Here is a 16,420-nt window from a genome sequence, read left to right as displayed (position 1 = left end):
TACAGACGCCTTAGGTGGTCAGGGAAGCTCCAGCTTTCCTCAATAAGAATATTTCTACATAGGATTCAAGCCCAAATGTCTAACTATAAAGAGATATAAACTGAGCAAAGTTTCTTAATTGATCATTATTTATTTATTTACTTATTTATTTATTGTTAAGATAACAATATTTATTGTTCTTTATTGTTATTTATTAAGATATTGTTAAGATAGCCCAGGCTGGCCTCTAATATTTATGGCAATTCTCCTGCTTCAGGCTTCAAAGTGCTGGCATAGGGGTGTTAAAGGTGTGATTAATCACATCCACAGTTTACCTTAATTGGTCTTTATCTCTTATATTTTATTTTATTTTACTTTTGAGACCAGGATTCACTATGTAGCTCTGGCTGGCTGGAGACTTTCAATGTGGGTCAGGCTGGCTTCCAACTTAAAGAAATCCACCTGGCTTTGCCTCATGAGTGCTGGGATTAAAGGCCTGTCATCTCCTAGTCCTTTAGTTTATCTAAGAAAAACTACATTTGATAAATATGTCTGATAAGATAGTCCAGCTTTGGAACTGGTGAGGTGGCTCCATGGTAAAGGTGCCTGCTGCCCAAGTCTGATAACTTGAGTTCCATCATCAGGTTCCATAGAAGGAAGAGAAAACTGACTCCATGACATTCCTCTGACCTTCACATATGCATGTATGCACTCACATGTACACACACACTCATACACACATGCACACACACTCTCTCACACATACTCTCCAGCACACATACACTCACATACACATTTACATGCACATACACACACGTGCACACACACATATGCACACACATACATACACTCATACACACACTAATAATTTGTAAATACCTTGCTGAAATATACCCAATAGAACATCATAATGTACTCACAGGAAGGCTTAAGAACTCATTAAAGTAATCCACAAGGAAGTCATCTGTTGCCAAGTAATTTTCCTGCAAAAACATAAAAACATATTATGGTCATGTTTTGAAGTACGCCTGTATTACGATGACTTAGATCTTCGAGGCTTTTTAAGTCAGTTACACACTGAACCCTCACTACAAACCTAACACCGTCTCTGGAAGGGACAGGAAAATGGGTGAGCACTCAGCAGACACAGAGCCGAGAGTTCAAAGCCGGTCTCAGCGGTGCAGTGAGCTCAGAGTAAACTGGACAGCTTGAGCCAAATAGAATGGATCTTCTCTCAAAAGTCCTCCCTACTGCAGCTCGCTAGCACATGGCACATGAAGGATGTAGCAGAACATGTGAGCGAAGTATCAACAGATACAAACTGACGCAGCACATGATAAACTTCTCAGACTTTTAAAATAAGCACTTTGTAAAAATAGAGGCAGGAGGTCTACACGATAGCTCAACAGGTAATGTTCTTGCCATGAAAACCTGATAACTGAATTCAATCCCCATGACCCTCACGAAAGCGGACAGAGAGCAGACTCAGTGGAGCTGTCCACTGAGTCCCACATGTGCACCTTGGCACACACCCAGTATTAATAATCATAATAGACACAAATTTAAAATAAATAAAAATGGAGGCAGCATCATGGTTGAAGATGTGAAGCTCGTTGCTGCTCGGTTAGGATGACAAGCTACGCACGACGCTGATCTTCTCTGTGAGCGTGAGATGCAGTCCGCAGGATCTGATCCTGCCTGCTTCTGAACCTAGACACACTGGCAGTGCACGTGTTCTGCACACAGATCGTACACATTGTTTTCTACAACTGTCTCATCCACCGACAGAGCCACTTTTGAAACTGGCAAATCCGAATAACCACTGCCAAGAATAAACTGCTCTCCCAATCCTAAACCACCTTCTTTCATAGTCATTGTTTCCATTGTGTCAAGAGCACATCATGGCTCGCTCGGCCCAACAGTACATGTGGTTATTTTGTTATTCATAATTATGTTTCAATTTTGCAAATCTAACACGAAAGTTGAAACATGACACAATGCTATTATTTCCATATGGCTGATAATTTCCTTTTTATGAAGTACTAGCTAATTTTTAAAAATTAGTGAAGGAGTGGCTGGACAGATAGCTCAGTTGGTAAAGGGCTTGTTGTGTGGAGTGGGTGGTTTGTGTGTCAACCTGACACAAGCTAGAGTCACCAGAGGAAGCAGCCTCAGCTGAGGAAATGCCTCCTTGAGATCCAGCTGGAAGGCATTTTCTCATTTAGTGACCAATGCGGGAGGGCCCAGCCCATGGTGGGTGGTGCCATCCCCGGCTGCTGGTCCTGGGTTCTAGGAGAAGGTGGGCTGAGTACGGCAGCGGCAGCGGAAGCAGGCCAGTGAGCAGCTCCCCTCCAAGGCCTCGGCGTCAGCTCCTGCCTCAGGTTCCTGCCCTGCTTGAGTTCCTGTCCTGACTTCCCCCAGTGATGATCAGTAACGCTGAAGTGTGAGCCAAATAAACCCGTCCTGCCGCCAACCTGCTTCTTGGTCATGGTGTTTCATCACAGCAACAGAAACCCTAACTAAGACACTGTGTAAGCATTCGGACTCGACTTCAGTTCCCAGTGCTCACACAGGAAGTGGGGTGTGGTGGTGTGTATTTGCAGTACCAAGTCTGGGGAGGCAGAGACAGGAGGACCCCGGGCTCTCAGTGAGAGACCCTGGGGGGGGGGGACGTGAAAGTGGGGGAGAAGGGAAGAGGAGGCGAGGAGGAGGAGGAAAGAGGGAGAGAGCAAAAACCAGTGGGTGGACTTCTGAGGAACAGCACCCATGACTGACCTCTTTCTACACTCACATGCATGTGCATGGACACCAGGAGGGGGGCGCAGAGGAGGAGAAGACGATGAAGATGAAGAGGTAGCTCTACACAGGAAGTACCCTGGTATATTTAAACCTACTTTGGAAAATAGATTTGTTTTCGGTAACTTAGTAACTGCAGTGTCTGAAGAGAATTATAAATAGTTCTAGTTCAAGATTCATAACTAGGAACGTATTAGAAATCTCAACTAATCAACACAGGGTTCAGTTTGCTAAGATCCCAAGTGATTAAAACAGATGAACCAAGGATTCAGCAAACGCACCACCTCAGAGCAGCGCCTTGGCAGCGTGGCTCCGAATGCTGGTCAGCAAAGGTCTGCTGAGGTGGAGCGAGGCGGACACCCACCGTTGGGGAAGCTGTAAGTTAGTAGCCATCCGAGTCTGGCTTCTGCTGCTGCAGGCCAGGCCCTCCCCCGTCAGTCATCAGCTGGGACGGGGCACCGGTGGGACTTGCTTACAGGCCAGTCTGACGCTGATCTTTTCTCAGTTTGAGGGTCCCTCTTCTGAGATGACTCCAACTGTGTCAAGTTCACAAAACACTGGCCAGAACGATAGCTTGATAGATGTTCAAGCTTCTGAACTTTATTTAGTGAAGCACCAAGTTAACTCTTGAGAAACACATCCTAACTCGATAATTTTCAGTGTCGCTCAAGTAGAAGGCATTTGTTACAGTAAGAGAAGCCGAATTTGGGTAGTGGCGATAAATTCCAAATGAAATAATGCTTTAAAATAAAAACTATGTCTTTCAGGTGAAATTCATTTTATTAAATTCTGTAAGTAATTTTAAAAAGTAACCAAACTTAGCCTGGCGGCGGTGGTGGTGCATGCCTTTAATCCCAGCACTTGGGAGGCAGAGCCAGACAGATCTCTGTGAGTTCGAGGCCAGCCTGGTCTACAGAGCGAGATCCAGGAAAGGCGCAAAGCTACACAGAGAAACCCTGTCTCGAAAAAACAAAAACAAAAAAACAAAAAAACTTTATACTAAGCCACCAATCATGAATCCATGGATAGAAAAATGTATATTTTATATTAATTTTACAAATTAACTATATTATATTAATAAACATATTAATAGCAGTGGGGTATAAAATTTCTTGTTAAGTTTTCTAAAATATGCATTTCATTTTCATTTTTAGCTGATTTAAACTTAGCTCTATGCATTTTGTAGAGCCTTGTGGACCTCAATAACCCTCAGATTCACAAACTCACTCTAGAGCAGTGGTTCTCAATCTTCCTAATGCTGGGACCCTTTAATGCAGTTCCTCATGTTGTGGTGACCCCAACCATAAAACTATTTTCACTGGTACTTCCTGACTGTAAGTTTGCTACTGTTGTAAATCGTAATATAAATATCTGTTTTCTGATGGTCTTAGGCGACCCCTGTGAAAGGGTCCTTCACCCCAATGGGGTTGTGACCCACAGGCTGAGAACCTCTGCTCCTGACGCTTCCAGGTCCAAGAGCCTCTAACTCACTTGATGAGGCACCTGCTTTATTTTGATCTCATAATCCATTTCAGACATGAACTTTCCTGAAACACACCGAGAGTGAATCTCTGGGAACGAAACCAGAGGGCATACATTGCAGTCCGGTTCTTACTGCAGACTCCACAGTGATAAACACTTCAAGTGGACACAGCATTCCTCAGCATCTCTTCTTGGATGCTGAGCTCCTCCTGCTTGGGGCTGACAGTCCTGAGGTCACAGTGGCCCCGCCTTTCCTCCACGGCGAGCTGGCACTGTGGTACTGTCACATGCTCAAGTTTGTGGGGACAACCATAGAAACTTAAGATCTTGTTCAAATACATCAAAATCAGCATTTCTTTTGTTTAGCTATGTCTTAACTTTTATGGTTATTAAATATATGACATGTGAAATAAGTGTATACGGCAAGTGCTCCCCGCTCTGGCCTTAATGGCATTTCAGCAGGAAGCTGCGTCTCTAAATAAGCGAGTATTTCCCACCACAGTTTCTAGTTCAATGTGTTGACACATCTAGTCACATCAGCAGGCAGTCCTGCAAATCAAAGAGGCTAGGCAAGTGCTGTGTGTGCGCGTGCGTGTGTGTGTGTGTGTGTACATGTATGTGTATATGTATGTGCACGTGCGTGTGTGCATGTGTGTGCGCGTGCATGCATGAGTGTGTGTGTGTGTGTGTGTGTGTGTGTGTGTGTGTGGTACTGGGATTAAACACAGAATCTTGAGCATGCTAGGCAAGAATTCTACCACAAAGTAGCATCTCTAGCCCTAAACCTATGGATATCTGAGAAGCTTTTTACTCCCAAAGCCCTTGAATTATAAAAGACAAGCCCGAAAGCCTTAGATCTGGGTTAGTGGCTCTGCTTTTCTCATTAAGTTTCCTCAATCCATTACTTGGACATTTTTAAATTAACTAAATTTTCCAAGTCAGGTTGGTATCTTCCAAATACCCAGCAAACTTGATGGTTAAAGGAATAACAAGAAAATCGAGTTACACTTAGTTCCTCCATTACGTCATCCACAGGTGTGACTCAGTGTGAGGGGGAAGGAAGTGAGGGAGAGAGGGAGGGGAGGGAGGGGAGGAGGGATGGGGGGGAAGGTCTCCTTTAATTCTGCCGTTTCCTACAGGTGTGCCTCCTGAGAACGTGAAATCAGCGTGTCCCATTTGAGTCCAAACTTGCCAAGTTTCTCACGGAAGGAGGGTGGACCAGTAGTCTCTGCACGCGCGCGCGCCGGACAGCAGCTGTCATGTTCTCCCTCGCGTCCTCATCATTTCGTCACAGTTCTCTCTTTTTGTGTAGTGTGTGTAGGCCAGAGGACCGCTTTCGGGGTTCGTTCTCTTGCCGTGCAGGTTCTTGGGACCAAACTCACATTGTCAGCCTGGGCAATCCCCTGCGACGGCAATCCCCTGCGACGGCAATCCCCTGCGGCGCCATCTCACTGGTCCGCGTTACAGCTCCTCCCTCCCCACCCATTACTTAATTCTAATCTCAAACACCCAAGTCTTTCTCCCTGTGTAAAAGTCCTTCCAGCCTGATACGTGTATATAATAAAGAATTGATTGTGTACAGTGCCTGCGTGTATGCCTGCACGCCAGTAGAGGGCGCCAGACCTCGTTATAGATGGCTGTGAGCCACCTTGTGGGTGCTGGGAATCAAACTCAGGACCTCTGGAAGAGCAGCCAGTGCTCTTAAGCGCTGAGCCATCTCTCCAGCCCCCCAGCCTAATAGTCTAACTTAAAGGAGACAGTGGTTCTCACTTTCTCCCCTTCTCCATCTTAAAGGGTAAAGGTGGATGTGATAATATCTCTAAGTCTGAACCTCACAATTAACATATAAATATGACGCTTAGCATCCTGACGACAGGAAAGGTTAGTGTCTTCATTTGCTTTTTCATGTTGTGATAGAACAACTTAGGGAGGAAAGGATTTATTTCAGCTTACAGCTCCCAGGTCCATCCCAGCATCCAGTCCATCGAGAAGGGCCGTCAGGGCAGGAAGTCAGGCCAGGAACCTGGAAGCAGGAACTGAAGCAGAGGCCGTGAAGGAACGCTGCTTGCTGGCTTGTTCAGTTTGCTTCCTCATACACCGCAGAAGCACCTGCCCGGGAGTGGCACTGCCCACGCTGGGCTAGGCTCTTCGGCAACAATGATCCAGCAAGGAAATGCCCACAGCTGCACCTGCAGGCTGATCTGATGTGGGCGCCCTCTCAGCTGAGGTCCGCTCTTCCCTGGTGACTCTCGCTTCTGTCAAGCTGACAGAACAAAGGAAAGCCGAGCCAGCACCGTCCTCTCCCGTCAGAGGGAATGCTGTTTTTGGAATTCCCGACTGGTAATGTGTGTCCCCAGAACAAGCGACAGCCATTGACTACTTTATTTATGGAGCAGTTCCAAAAAGCATTAGAGAATTGATCCCTGTCCCGAGTATAGACCTCCATAGGGATGAGTGATCTCCAATAGCAACACTCCAAAGGCCCTCTGGGATGCATCTCAGTTTCCAGAAGCCTTTACTAAGTACCCTGGCTCTGAGATCAACAATGTCTTCAGGAAAAAAGGGATGAAGGGCGATAGGACCAATGAACCCTGCATCTAACTGCCCCGCCCTCCATGGTTTCCACATGAAGCCACCCATTACTGAGCATGCTCACAGTCACTCAACCCACCATGTTCCATTTGGAAAACAAACACTAAGTGATCACAGCCATGTAGCCTTCTTCCTTGGGGCTGGGATTATGGATCTTTTGATATATTGTATTTAAATATCTTAGGGTTTCTGTTGCTGTGAAGAGACACCATGATCACAGCAACTCTTATAAAGGAAAACATTTAATCGGGTGGCTTACAGTTCAGAGGTTCAGTCCGTTATCATCCATGGTGGGACATGGTGGCAGGAAGGCAGACATGATGCTGAAGCTGAGAGTTCTTACATCTTGATCAGCAGGCAACAGGAAATGGTCTGAGACACTGGGTATGGCTTGAGCATATGCAATCTCAGAATCTGCTTCCACAGTGACACACCTCCTCCAACAAAGCCACACCTCCTAGTCCTTCCCAAATAGCCCACCAACTAGGGACCAAGTATTCAAGCCCATGAGCCTTGGGGGCTATTCTAGTCCAAACAATCACAACAGGCATTTCGGTCCTCAAGGCCTTTGCTTCTTTAACTCAGGGTCTGATATAGCTGCAGCTGACCTCGAACTCTGCAGTGGACATGACCTTGAAGTCCTGATCTTCCTGCCTCTACCTCCCAAGTGCTATGACACCCCACCTAGCTAAAGTCCCTTTTAATTTGATGGTAAAATAAAGACATACTTTCTCTTTTTAATTTTTTTTCTTTTTTAAGCAACTTTTAATTTGCTTTTTAATTTTTTAATTTTTATTTATTTATTTACTTATTTTTTGGTTTTTTGAGATAGGGTTTCTCTGTGTAGTTTTGGTGCCTGTCCTGGAACTCACTCTGTAGACTAGGCTGGCCTCAAACTCACAGAAATCCGCCTGCCTCTGCCTCCCAAGTGCTGGGATTAACAGCATGCACCACCACACCTGGCTCAGGAGCCACTCTCATAAATTTGACCAAATTCGAGCACTGCATGTCTCATGAGACCATGTGAACTCAGGCCTTTTGTCACAGAGATTGGTGGTGTGGATCTGCTGCACTGTGAACACAGAAGAGGAGTCAGGATTGCAAGCAGTGAATTACTTCTCTCTCTCTCTCTCTCTCTCTCTCTCTCTCTCTCTCTCTCTCTCTCTCTCTCTTTGGTTTTTTGAGACAGGGTTTCTTCATGTAGCTTTGTGACTTTCCTGGAACTTGCTTTGTAGACCAGGCTGGCCTCAAACTCACAGAGATCCGCCTGCCTCTGCTTCCCGAGTGCTGGGATTAAAGACATTCGCCACCACCATCCAGCCTGTATTACTTTGCAAGAACTCATGCATCATTTACATAAACAAAAATATGCTCTGCAAAGGACATAAAGATATATTCGTGTTTTTGTACTTGTTTCTCCAAAGAAAATTACCAAAGTTCAACCAAACACAATAAAGATGCTAAGCAGGATATGGTAGCATGTGCCTATAACAGCAGCGCATGGGAGGCAGAGGCTGGCAGGCAAGAGTTTAAGGTCATCCTCATTTACAGAGTCAGAGGCCAGCCTAGACTACCTGATACTCCATCTCAAAAATTAAAATTACTAAATGAAAACCAATCCACTGAACCAAATTAATCATCTTAGTAGCATGCTCTGTATTGCCATGTGCTTGGGAAATATAAAGGTATGTCAAGACAGTTCCAGCCCACAGTTTTGTTAAGAAATTTCAAAATTTATAGATAAAATGTTTAACTAGCTGGGCATGATGACTCATGCCTACAACCCAGCATGTAGGAGGTAGAGGCAGGAGGGTCAGCCAGCTACAAACCAAGTCCAAAGACAGTATAGTCTACATAGAGTTCCAAGGTAGCCAGGGCCACATAGCAAGACTCTACCCCAAAACAAGCCTGCCACCTAAAAACAGAAATTTAAATATACACAATGACCCTGGCAGACAAGCAGTTGATTCCAAACGAATTACTCTATGCTTTGAAAATGAAGACCCCATGTGAAGGTTAAGATCTTTTGTAGACATCCATAATAACAATGTAGTTTTCAATTACTGGTTGAGAAAATATGAAGAAAGTTATTATAAACACTGGAACACCAAAACACCACTTCTTAAATGACATAGGGAATTATTTGGGTAATCACTAGCAGTTTCCAGGCTGTCACTGAGGTTCCCTTTGGTCACGTGATTCTGTTCTCCTCAGAATGCCATCTCATGATCCAAGGTAATTGCTTCAGTTCAGCCTCACATCGTTGTCCCAGCAAGCGAGTAGAAAACTGGCTTACTCTTGCTTTCTATACTTATATGAATTTTAGAAGCTCAATAACCCAGCATCTGAATGTGGCTGAACCACAATAACAAGCCCATGATGACGGGGTCAGCCACCCCTCTGTAAACACCAGCTCTCCAGAGGTAGGGCACAGACCTTCTATCGCAGCCTCTCAACCAGAACTCAGTTACATGCCCCTGTTTAACTACTGCAGGAGAGACGGAAAACAAGGCTTGGGGGTCGCCGTCACCCTTCTCTAAGAATGTGTAGTTTATCGATGAGAACACCGCCATCACACTTCAGAGAAGAAGGCCAAGCATCTGTCCGAAGCAGGTTAATGATTTAATGAGTAGCCAACACTTGGTTGAGCATGTGAATTTGAGAATCTGGTCACAAACTGGTTTCCATGGGAAGCTGTCCAGAGTGCCAAGGCTGTCTGCATGATGTTAGGTTGGGAAGGCTTCAGGGGGATGAGCTGGGCCTGAAGGAATGTGCCAGATTGTGCAATGGGTGGGGAAGGACAACCCAGTCAGAAGTGACAGCAAAGGCAGGAGACAAGCGGGCAGCTGGCTGGGGCCGGAGGCATGTGGAAGTGCTTTGTAAACTCAAAACAGGGTGGCTGTGGTATTCATCGTAGGGAGCAGGGTTGGGAGGCCAGATTGAGGAGGACTCCATGTTTGAACAGCTCTGTAGGCTACTAGATAAGCGGCCTCCATGGTAGTTAACATCTGTGAACTTTGACTCCCTCGTCTGTGGAATGCGGGAAACAGCCGCCACCTCATAGGGCTAACTTGAGGTTAAATATTAGTCTGTGGTCAGCATTCAAGGATACAAGCTGTTAATCAAGTTTCTTACAGTGGAGCAACATGGTACTTTTGGAAGGAGTTAACAGCAGGATGATAGCCATGGTAGAAGCGATGAGACACATAATCCAGCACAGCCGATGCACAGAAGTTTGCTCTTTATGCTTTAGACAAAGAAAAGTTATAGTGGAGAAAAGGAATGGTGAAGCAGTGATGCCAGTTAGGACTGCAGCCAAACTCTGGGCCTGGGCATGAAGCCTGACATAAAACAGCAGGTGTGCAGATGCCGAGAAAGACACAGACAGAAAGGAGCTGGAGGGAGATGCTTGCAGTCAAGGGATGAAGAAAGAAACTTGGATGACTCCATACCCAGTGTGCCATTTACCAAAACACAAGAAAGTGATGGAAAAGCAGAAATGGGGGCTGGAGGGTGGAAGGAAGCATTCTGGGGAGGTGACATGGCAACGTCTAGAAGGTGCAGGAGCATCATATGCAGAGCATCAAAAGTGGTGCCTGGACCCAGGTGTGGTGGCACACATCTGTAATCCATCCCCGCTCTGGGGAAGCTGGAGCAGCTGGATGGAAAGTCTGATGTTATCCTGAGCTACATACATAGCAAGTTCCAGGCCAGCACGGGTTATATAGTGAGACCCTGACTTAAAGAGAGTCTGAGCGGATGGGCTAGGGGTGTATGGACAAAAGAGGAGCTCACCCACAAAATTCTGTAGAACAGATCCCAAAGGTCAACAGTTTCACAGGAGAGAGAAAAGAGAAGCCGGAAAGGGAGAAGGCGGCAGACCTGAGGACTGGAGACAGCGGGTGCCAGTGAAGCCGAGGGGAACACCAGGCAAGAGTGTCTTCCAGCACATGCTCTAGTGTTAAGTGGTGTGTTAAGTGCTCTTAAGACGCCCAGGCAGGAGCAGTGCTGGAGAGGAGCTGCCTCAGACGTCCTGCTTCACTGGAGAGCACTTCAGGCTTAGTGCCTGGAGTAACTTAAATGTCCCATAAATGGGGCTTTGCCAATCTGCTGGAGCACTTCTGACGTGCTGTGTGTACCTGTATGCTGGTGTGGACAGACACTTGGAGTTGCTCTTTCATCCTCCTCTTCCTCTTCCTCCTTCTAGCCCCGCCCCCTCCACCCTTCTTCCAGGATCTGCTGACTTATCCCTCTCTCCTCTATTAGCCCCCTAGACTGTAAATGTCTTGAGACTTAGCCTCAACATTAGGACAATACTTTGAATATACAGTCACTCATGTTTGTTGAACAAAAAGCCAAAAGTAAGATATCAGCCAACAAGAGAAATAAATGTTGGCGAACACTGTAGTAATAGAAGTGGTTAAAGCTGGGGCCGGGACCTTGGTGGGAATAGGCTTTGCTACTGTCCAGCTGTACTCTGGGGCAAGTTCCTCAAATATGCAATAGGCTTTACAGAATATACTCCAAAGACAGCACTCCCCCAAACGATGTGTCTATTTGCAGATATTTAGGATGCTCAGTTTCTCCAAAGTCTGAATAGAAAAAAATGTATAGAAAAAAATTTAAACAATTATAAATGGACCACTGTTTTTGTTTTGGTTGTTTGGTTGGTTATTATCAGGGCTTTTTGTTTGTTTGGGGGTTTTTTGTTATTTATTTATTGGGGTTTTTTGTTTGTTCCCTTGTTTGAAGCAGGGAGGGTCTCTCTATGTAGTCCTGTCTGTCCTGGAATTCTCTCTGTAGACCAGGCTGGCCTTGAACTCACAGAGATCTGCCGCCCCTCTCCACCTCCCAAGTACTGGGATTAAAGGCACACTACCATGCCCAGAGTTTTGTTTTTTGTTTTTGTTTTTTAAGCAGGGTCTCGTGTCACCTTGAACTTGCTGTGTCACAAAGAATGACCATGAACTTGCAGTCCTCCTGCCCCATCTCTGATGCCGGGATGATAAACATGAGCCACCTCACCGCTGAATCGACCCCTTTCTTCAGTGCCGTATATTAATGTTTACTGCAGCCAGGAACTGCCCGGCACATCACAACAAAACCATGGAGATAAGCCTGCCCTGGTGGAGACTCTGGCAGTACGAGACATTAAATGCCCTTTTACAGGAAACAGCTTTGACAACGATTGGCATCCTTATACAAATCAGGCCTGTGCGTTGTTCTCACCGGAGAGTTAACTGAAATGGCAAAAAGGAAAAGCACACACCTCTTCCACCATCTAATCTTTTCTATTAAAACAAAAGCCGAGGGGAAACACCAAGTAGCCCCTCTAAATTATACTTACAAAATCTTCTTCTGTAATATCTGGCGGGTCTGAAACGAGACAAAACGTTACGTTTGAGCACTCAGATCCATCTGACTTCCCTTTAGACTAAGTGAAATACTCGGATGAAGTAGGGCAGCGCCTCGCCTTGCTGAATACTCCGGGTGAGCTCAGTAAAATGTTCATTATCCGCACATGGATTAGATTTTAAACTAGAATTCAAGGTGGGGAGGTGGGGAGGTGGGGAGGAAAGAGCTATGGACTCTGGCTTGGAACGCACGGTGACCCTGGAGTTAGCCCAAGGTCCCCAGCTGCAAATGGAGACTATAGCAAGGCCGAGCAGCGCGGGCGCAGGGTCTGCGCGGGGCGGGCGCGGGGCTGCGGGTCCCACCTACCGGCCGAGAGCCGCTTCTCCGGCATGCCGCCGTCGGGGCACCCGCTGCCGGACCCCGCTGTCCAGGAGCCACCGGCGCCTTGCGCCACGGCCTGGGGCTGCCCGCTGCCGCGCGTCCAGGGTTGCCATGGAGCTGGACAATGCCAGGCTGGGCTGGGGGTGGCGGCCGGGGAATGGCCGTTACTGTGGAGACCGCCGCGCTCCCAGGAGGAAAGGTCGCCAGGGCGAAGGGGACTCACCCATGAGAAAGGACCTGAGAGCCAGGCCCCAGTTTTCTTAGTAGAGCCACACACTTGGTCAGACGCCTGTGGCAAAAGGTAATCCCCCTGCCTCCGTGTTATGACCGATGCGCTTTCATGAACTCAAACCATTAAAAATTATCCGAACAGGAGATCACAAATTAAGATTGTCCTGTAATGTGTGTTCTGGAAAACAGGGTAAGAGAGCTGGGCGTGGTGGCATACACCTGTAATCCCAGCAGTTGAGCGGTGGTGGAAAGAGAAATCAAGAGCTACGGGCTATCCTCAGCTACATAGAGTTTAAGGTCAGCCTGGGCTACTGTGAAGCAAAACCACAAGAATGTTTTAAAAAAAGAGAGAGAGAAAAAAACATTAAACTAATTATTCTAAATATTAAAAAACATTTTATAAAACATATGTTTGTATCTGTAGGCTTGACAGTGGTGACAAGCTCACTGCTTACGCCTACCCGGCAATGCTTCCAAGACCAATGCCTAAACTGAAACGCTTCACCGCACCGATCACCCCACACTCCATCCCCAAAGCGAGTCTCCGAGCTTCATCTTCTGGCCAGGGTTGTGGCAAAGACCCCCAAAGCCCGCACTAGGAAGGTGGAGGCAGAATGATCAGGAGTTCAAGGCCAGCCTGGGCTACATGAGAACCTGTCTCAACTAAACCACAGAAGATCAGATAATACATCTCTTAAGCCAGAAACCTGGGAGTCTCCCTCCAAACCCCATATTCAGCATGCACTGGATTCAGCCAATTCTACCTTCAAGTATGTCTGTATTTGGAACCTTCTCTCCATTCCCACTAGCAGTCACACACAGCCTTAGTCCTGGCTCCCATCTGGTCTGTTGTAAAAGCATCCTGACTTGTCTGTCTTCCAGTCTTTGCTTCCAGCTAGGAGTTCTCCTTAAATCCATTATCCATGCTGAAACCAAAACCAGCTATCTCCGTGCAAATCTGACCTACTTAAGAACCTTCAGTGGCTCCCCATTTGCCTCCTCAGTGTGGGGCAGGTATTTGTGTGCCCTGAAGACAATGGGTGCCTGTGTTCCAAGGAAGCAGGACACCTGCTCGCCTGCTTGTATTTATTGCTCTTTCAGTATGACATAGAAAAAAGACAAAAGTGAAACCCTGCCCTTGCCAGGCAAAACCAGAAAGCCAGATGAACCCAAGGGAGAGCTGTGGGAAGGGCCAGCGAGGCGAAGGGAGATGAGGGGTTCCTCATAGTCTGCATGGACCCAGCGAATCCTGGTTTTATCAGTTGACTCTCATGACCAAAGTACCACTTTGGATGCTGTCCAGAGGATGTGGCCAGCTCAGAAACAGGCAGGTAAGAGCTGAGGGTGCTAGAGGATGGCATGGCATCGACAAGCACTAGAAGATCCGACTTCAACCCCCAGACCCTACATGGTGGCTCAGAACCCCAACTCCAGGGGACCCCACACCTCTTCTGGCCTTCACTAACTCCCACAAGGATGTAATGCACATACTTAAGATACATACACATAGATTTTAAAGAATGGAGCCAGAAGATCTGAGAAGTTAGATGTGGGAAAGAGGTATGTGGGAATGATACTTGAAGATTTTGGTCTGAACAAACAAAGGGGTATTGTCATCAGTGGAGATACTGAAGACTGTGTAGGGTCACTGGGAAAGACGTCCCCAAGCCAAGATCTTGAGTTTGCAGTTGACACAGGACTGCAGGATGTGGGATATTAGCTTGAGAATCAGCACACAAATCAGCTCCTTTTTCTTTTTCTTTTTTCCTGCCACCAGAGAAACCCTCCTGGTCTTTTCTTTGCCAGGAGCATTCTTCTGGACTCAGCCTGGGAACATTTCCTGCCATGTGTATGTTCCCATGGACTCCTGTCCTGGGTTTCCCCCTTGTTCTTGTATATCCATTGCAAACCCACACCTTAAAGCCACAGTAACATTGAAGTCACTGACTCATGCCTTCGTGTGCCACCACCAGACGGTAAACCCTGGGCATTTTGGAGGTGCACTGTTGGCTAGCCTCTCCCTCTGCACCATGCTCATGTCGTGGAGTGGCTACTGGTTAAGATGAGCCTCTGGGTGGCCTCTCATTGCCGTCAGAGCACGGTGCTCTGCTCATAGGCATGAGTGTTCCTTCTGGTCAGACAGCCCCATTGATGAGTACATCTATTTAACATGGATGGTGCCCCATGTATCGCCCCCTCTTACCAGGAACCCTGAACAAGAACCTCAGCAGAACATCATTTCAGCATTGTTCTCATTTTCTAGTTTAGAAAACAGATCTAGAGAAGTAAAGAGAGGTTAAAAAAAATTTACACTGACACCTTTTTTTTTTTTACTTTTTTTTTCACATTCCAAAGCCCTTGCTCTTAGATGATGTGTTAGTTTTAATGGCAACTTGACACAAGCTAGAGTCATTAGAGAGGAGACAGCTTCAACTGAGAGAATGCCTCCATGTGATCCGGCTGTAGGCAAGCTTGTTGAGCATTTTCTTAACTAGTGATTGATGTGGAAAGGCCCAGGCCATTGTAGGTGATGCCATCCCTGGGCTGCTGACCCTGGGTTCTATGACAGAGCAGGCTGAGAAAGCCATGATGAGCAAGCCAGTAAGCAGCACCCCTCCATGGCCTCTGCATCAGCTCCTGCCTTCAGCATCCTGCCCTCTTCCTGTCCTGAAGTTCTTTGTTGATGCAGTGATGCTGAAGTGTGAGCCAACTCAACCCTTTCCTCCCAAGTCGCCTTTGCTCATGGTGCTTCATCACAGCAACAGCAACTCCAACCAGGACAGATGGCGGTATTGTATGGCCTTTTCCAAAAAGCAAACAAACAAACTCCCAAGATTAAAAAACACGGGAATCACAAAGACAGTAACTTGAACCCAAATGCCCAGACTATTTTTATAATAACTTTAATGATATATAGTTTATATACCACCCATTCCATTCATTTTAAGTGTAGAACTCACTAGTTTCTTTTAATACATTCATAAATGCACAACCAGGCAAAGTTAGGACATTTCTAACATCTCAAAGAAGTCACAATACTTCAAATATATCCCCATCTCTATGTACCCCTGTCTACCTTCTGTCTCTATCAAACCCATTCTAGACACTTCCCATAAATGAGATCACATAGCTTGTGATCTTTTGTGTCTGGCTTCCTTGATGTTTTCAAGGTTCAGGCACATTGTATTTTTATGAATAGATAGTATTGTTATATGGTTATAGCACATTTATTAATCCATTTATTAATCAGTGGACATTTAGGTTTTAGGGATAACGATGTCATGAATATTCTTGTATGGATTTCTGCGTGCAGACTTTTAAGTACCTAACAGAACTGCTGGGTCAACTAGTAACTCTACACTTAAAGTTTTGAGGAAATAACAGGCCATTTTCCAGACTGTCTATACCAGTCTATATTCCTTGACCAACACTTCTGACATTCTTCCTCTTGGGTGTGAAGTGGTTTTATGGCATCTCCTTGATTACTTGGTTCTCTTGACTTTCAGAGCATTATAGTCTGTCTCTGCCTTCCCTAACCCACATGATAAATGTGGTTTTTCTCCACAATTTATCTGTAAATACCCAAGATAGCTTAAAACCAACG

The 16,420-nt window shown here is 46.1% G+C and overlaps 1 protein-coding gene across 1 annotated transcript in view; it reads right to left on the bottom strand.

Moving 5' to 3' along the window:
• The window catches only part of Rgs22 (regulator of G protein signaling 22), a 163,379-nt gene extending 150,563 nt beyond the window's left edge, over window positions 1–12,816 (bottom strand). Inside the window, exons 1-3 of the mRNA XM_042264850.2 lie at window positions 12,571–12,816; window positions 12,197–12,225; window positions 900–962 (exon numbers count right to left, since the gene is read on the bottom strand). Coding sequence (XP_042120784.1) covers window positions 900–962; window positions 12,197–12,225; window positions 12,571–12,595 — 117 coding nt within the window. The 5' untranslated portion in view covers window positions 12,596–12,816. The remainder of the gene's footprint in view (window positions 1–899; window positions 963–12,196; window positions 12,226–12,570) is intronic.
• Window positions 12,817–16,420: the final 3,604 nt, after the last annotated feature.

Source organism: Peromyscus maniculatus, chromosome 20 (assembly GCF_049852395.1).
Source record: "Peromyscus maniculatus bairdii isolate BWxNUB_F1_BW_parent chromosome 20, HU_Pman_BW_mat_3.1, whole genome shotgun sequence".
NCBI lineage: Eukaryota > Metazoa > Chordata > Mammalia > Rodentia > Cricetidae > Peromyscus > Peromyscus maniculatus.
The sequence above is the reverse complement of the archived record's forward strand: the minus strand, read 5'-3'. Positions and strand labels throughout refer to the sequence as shown.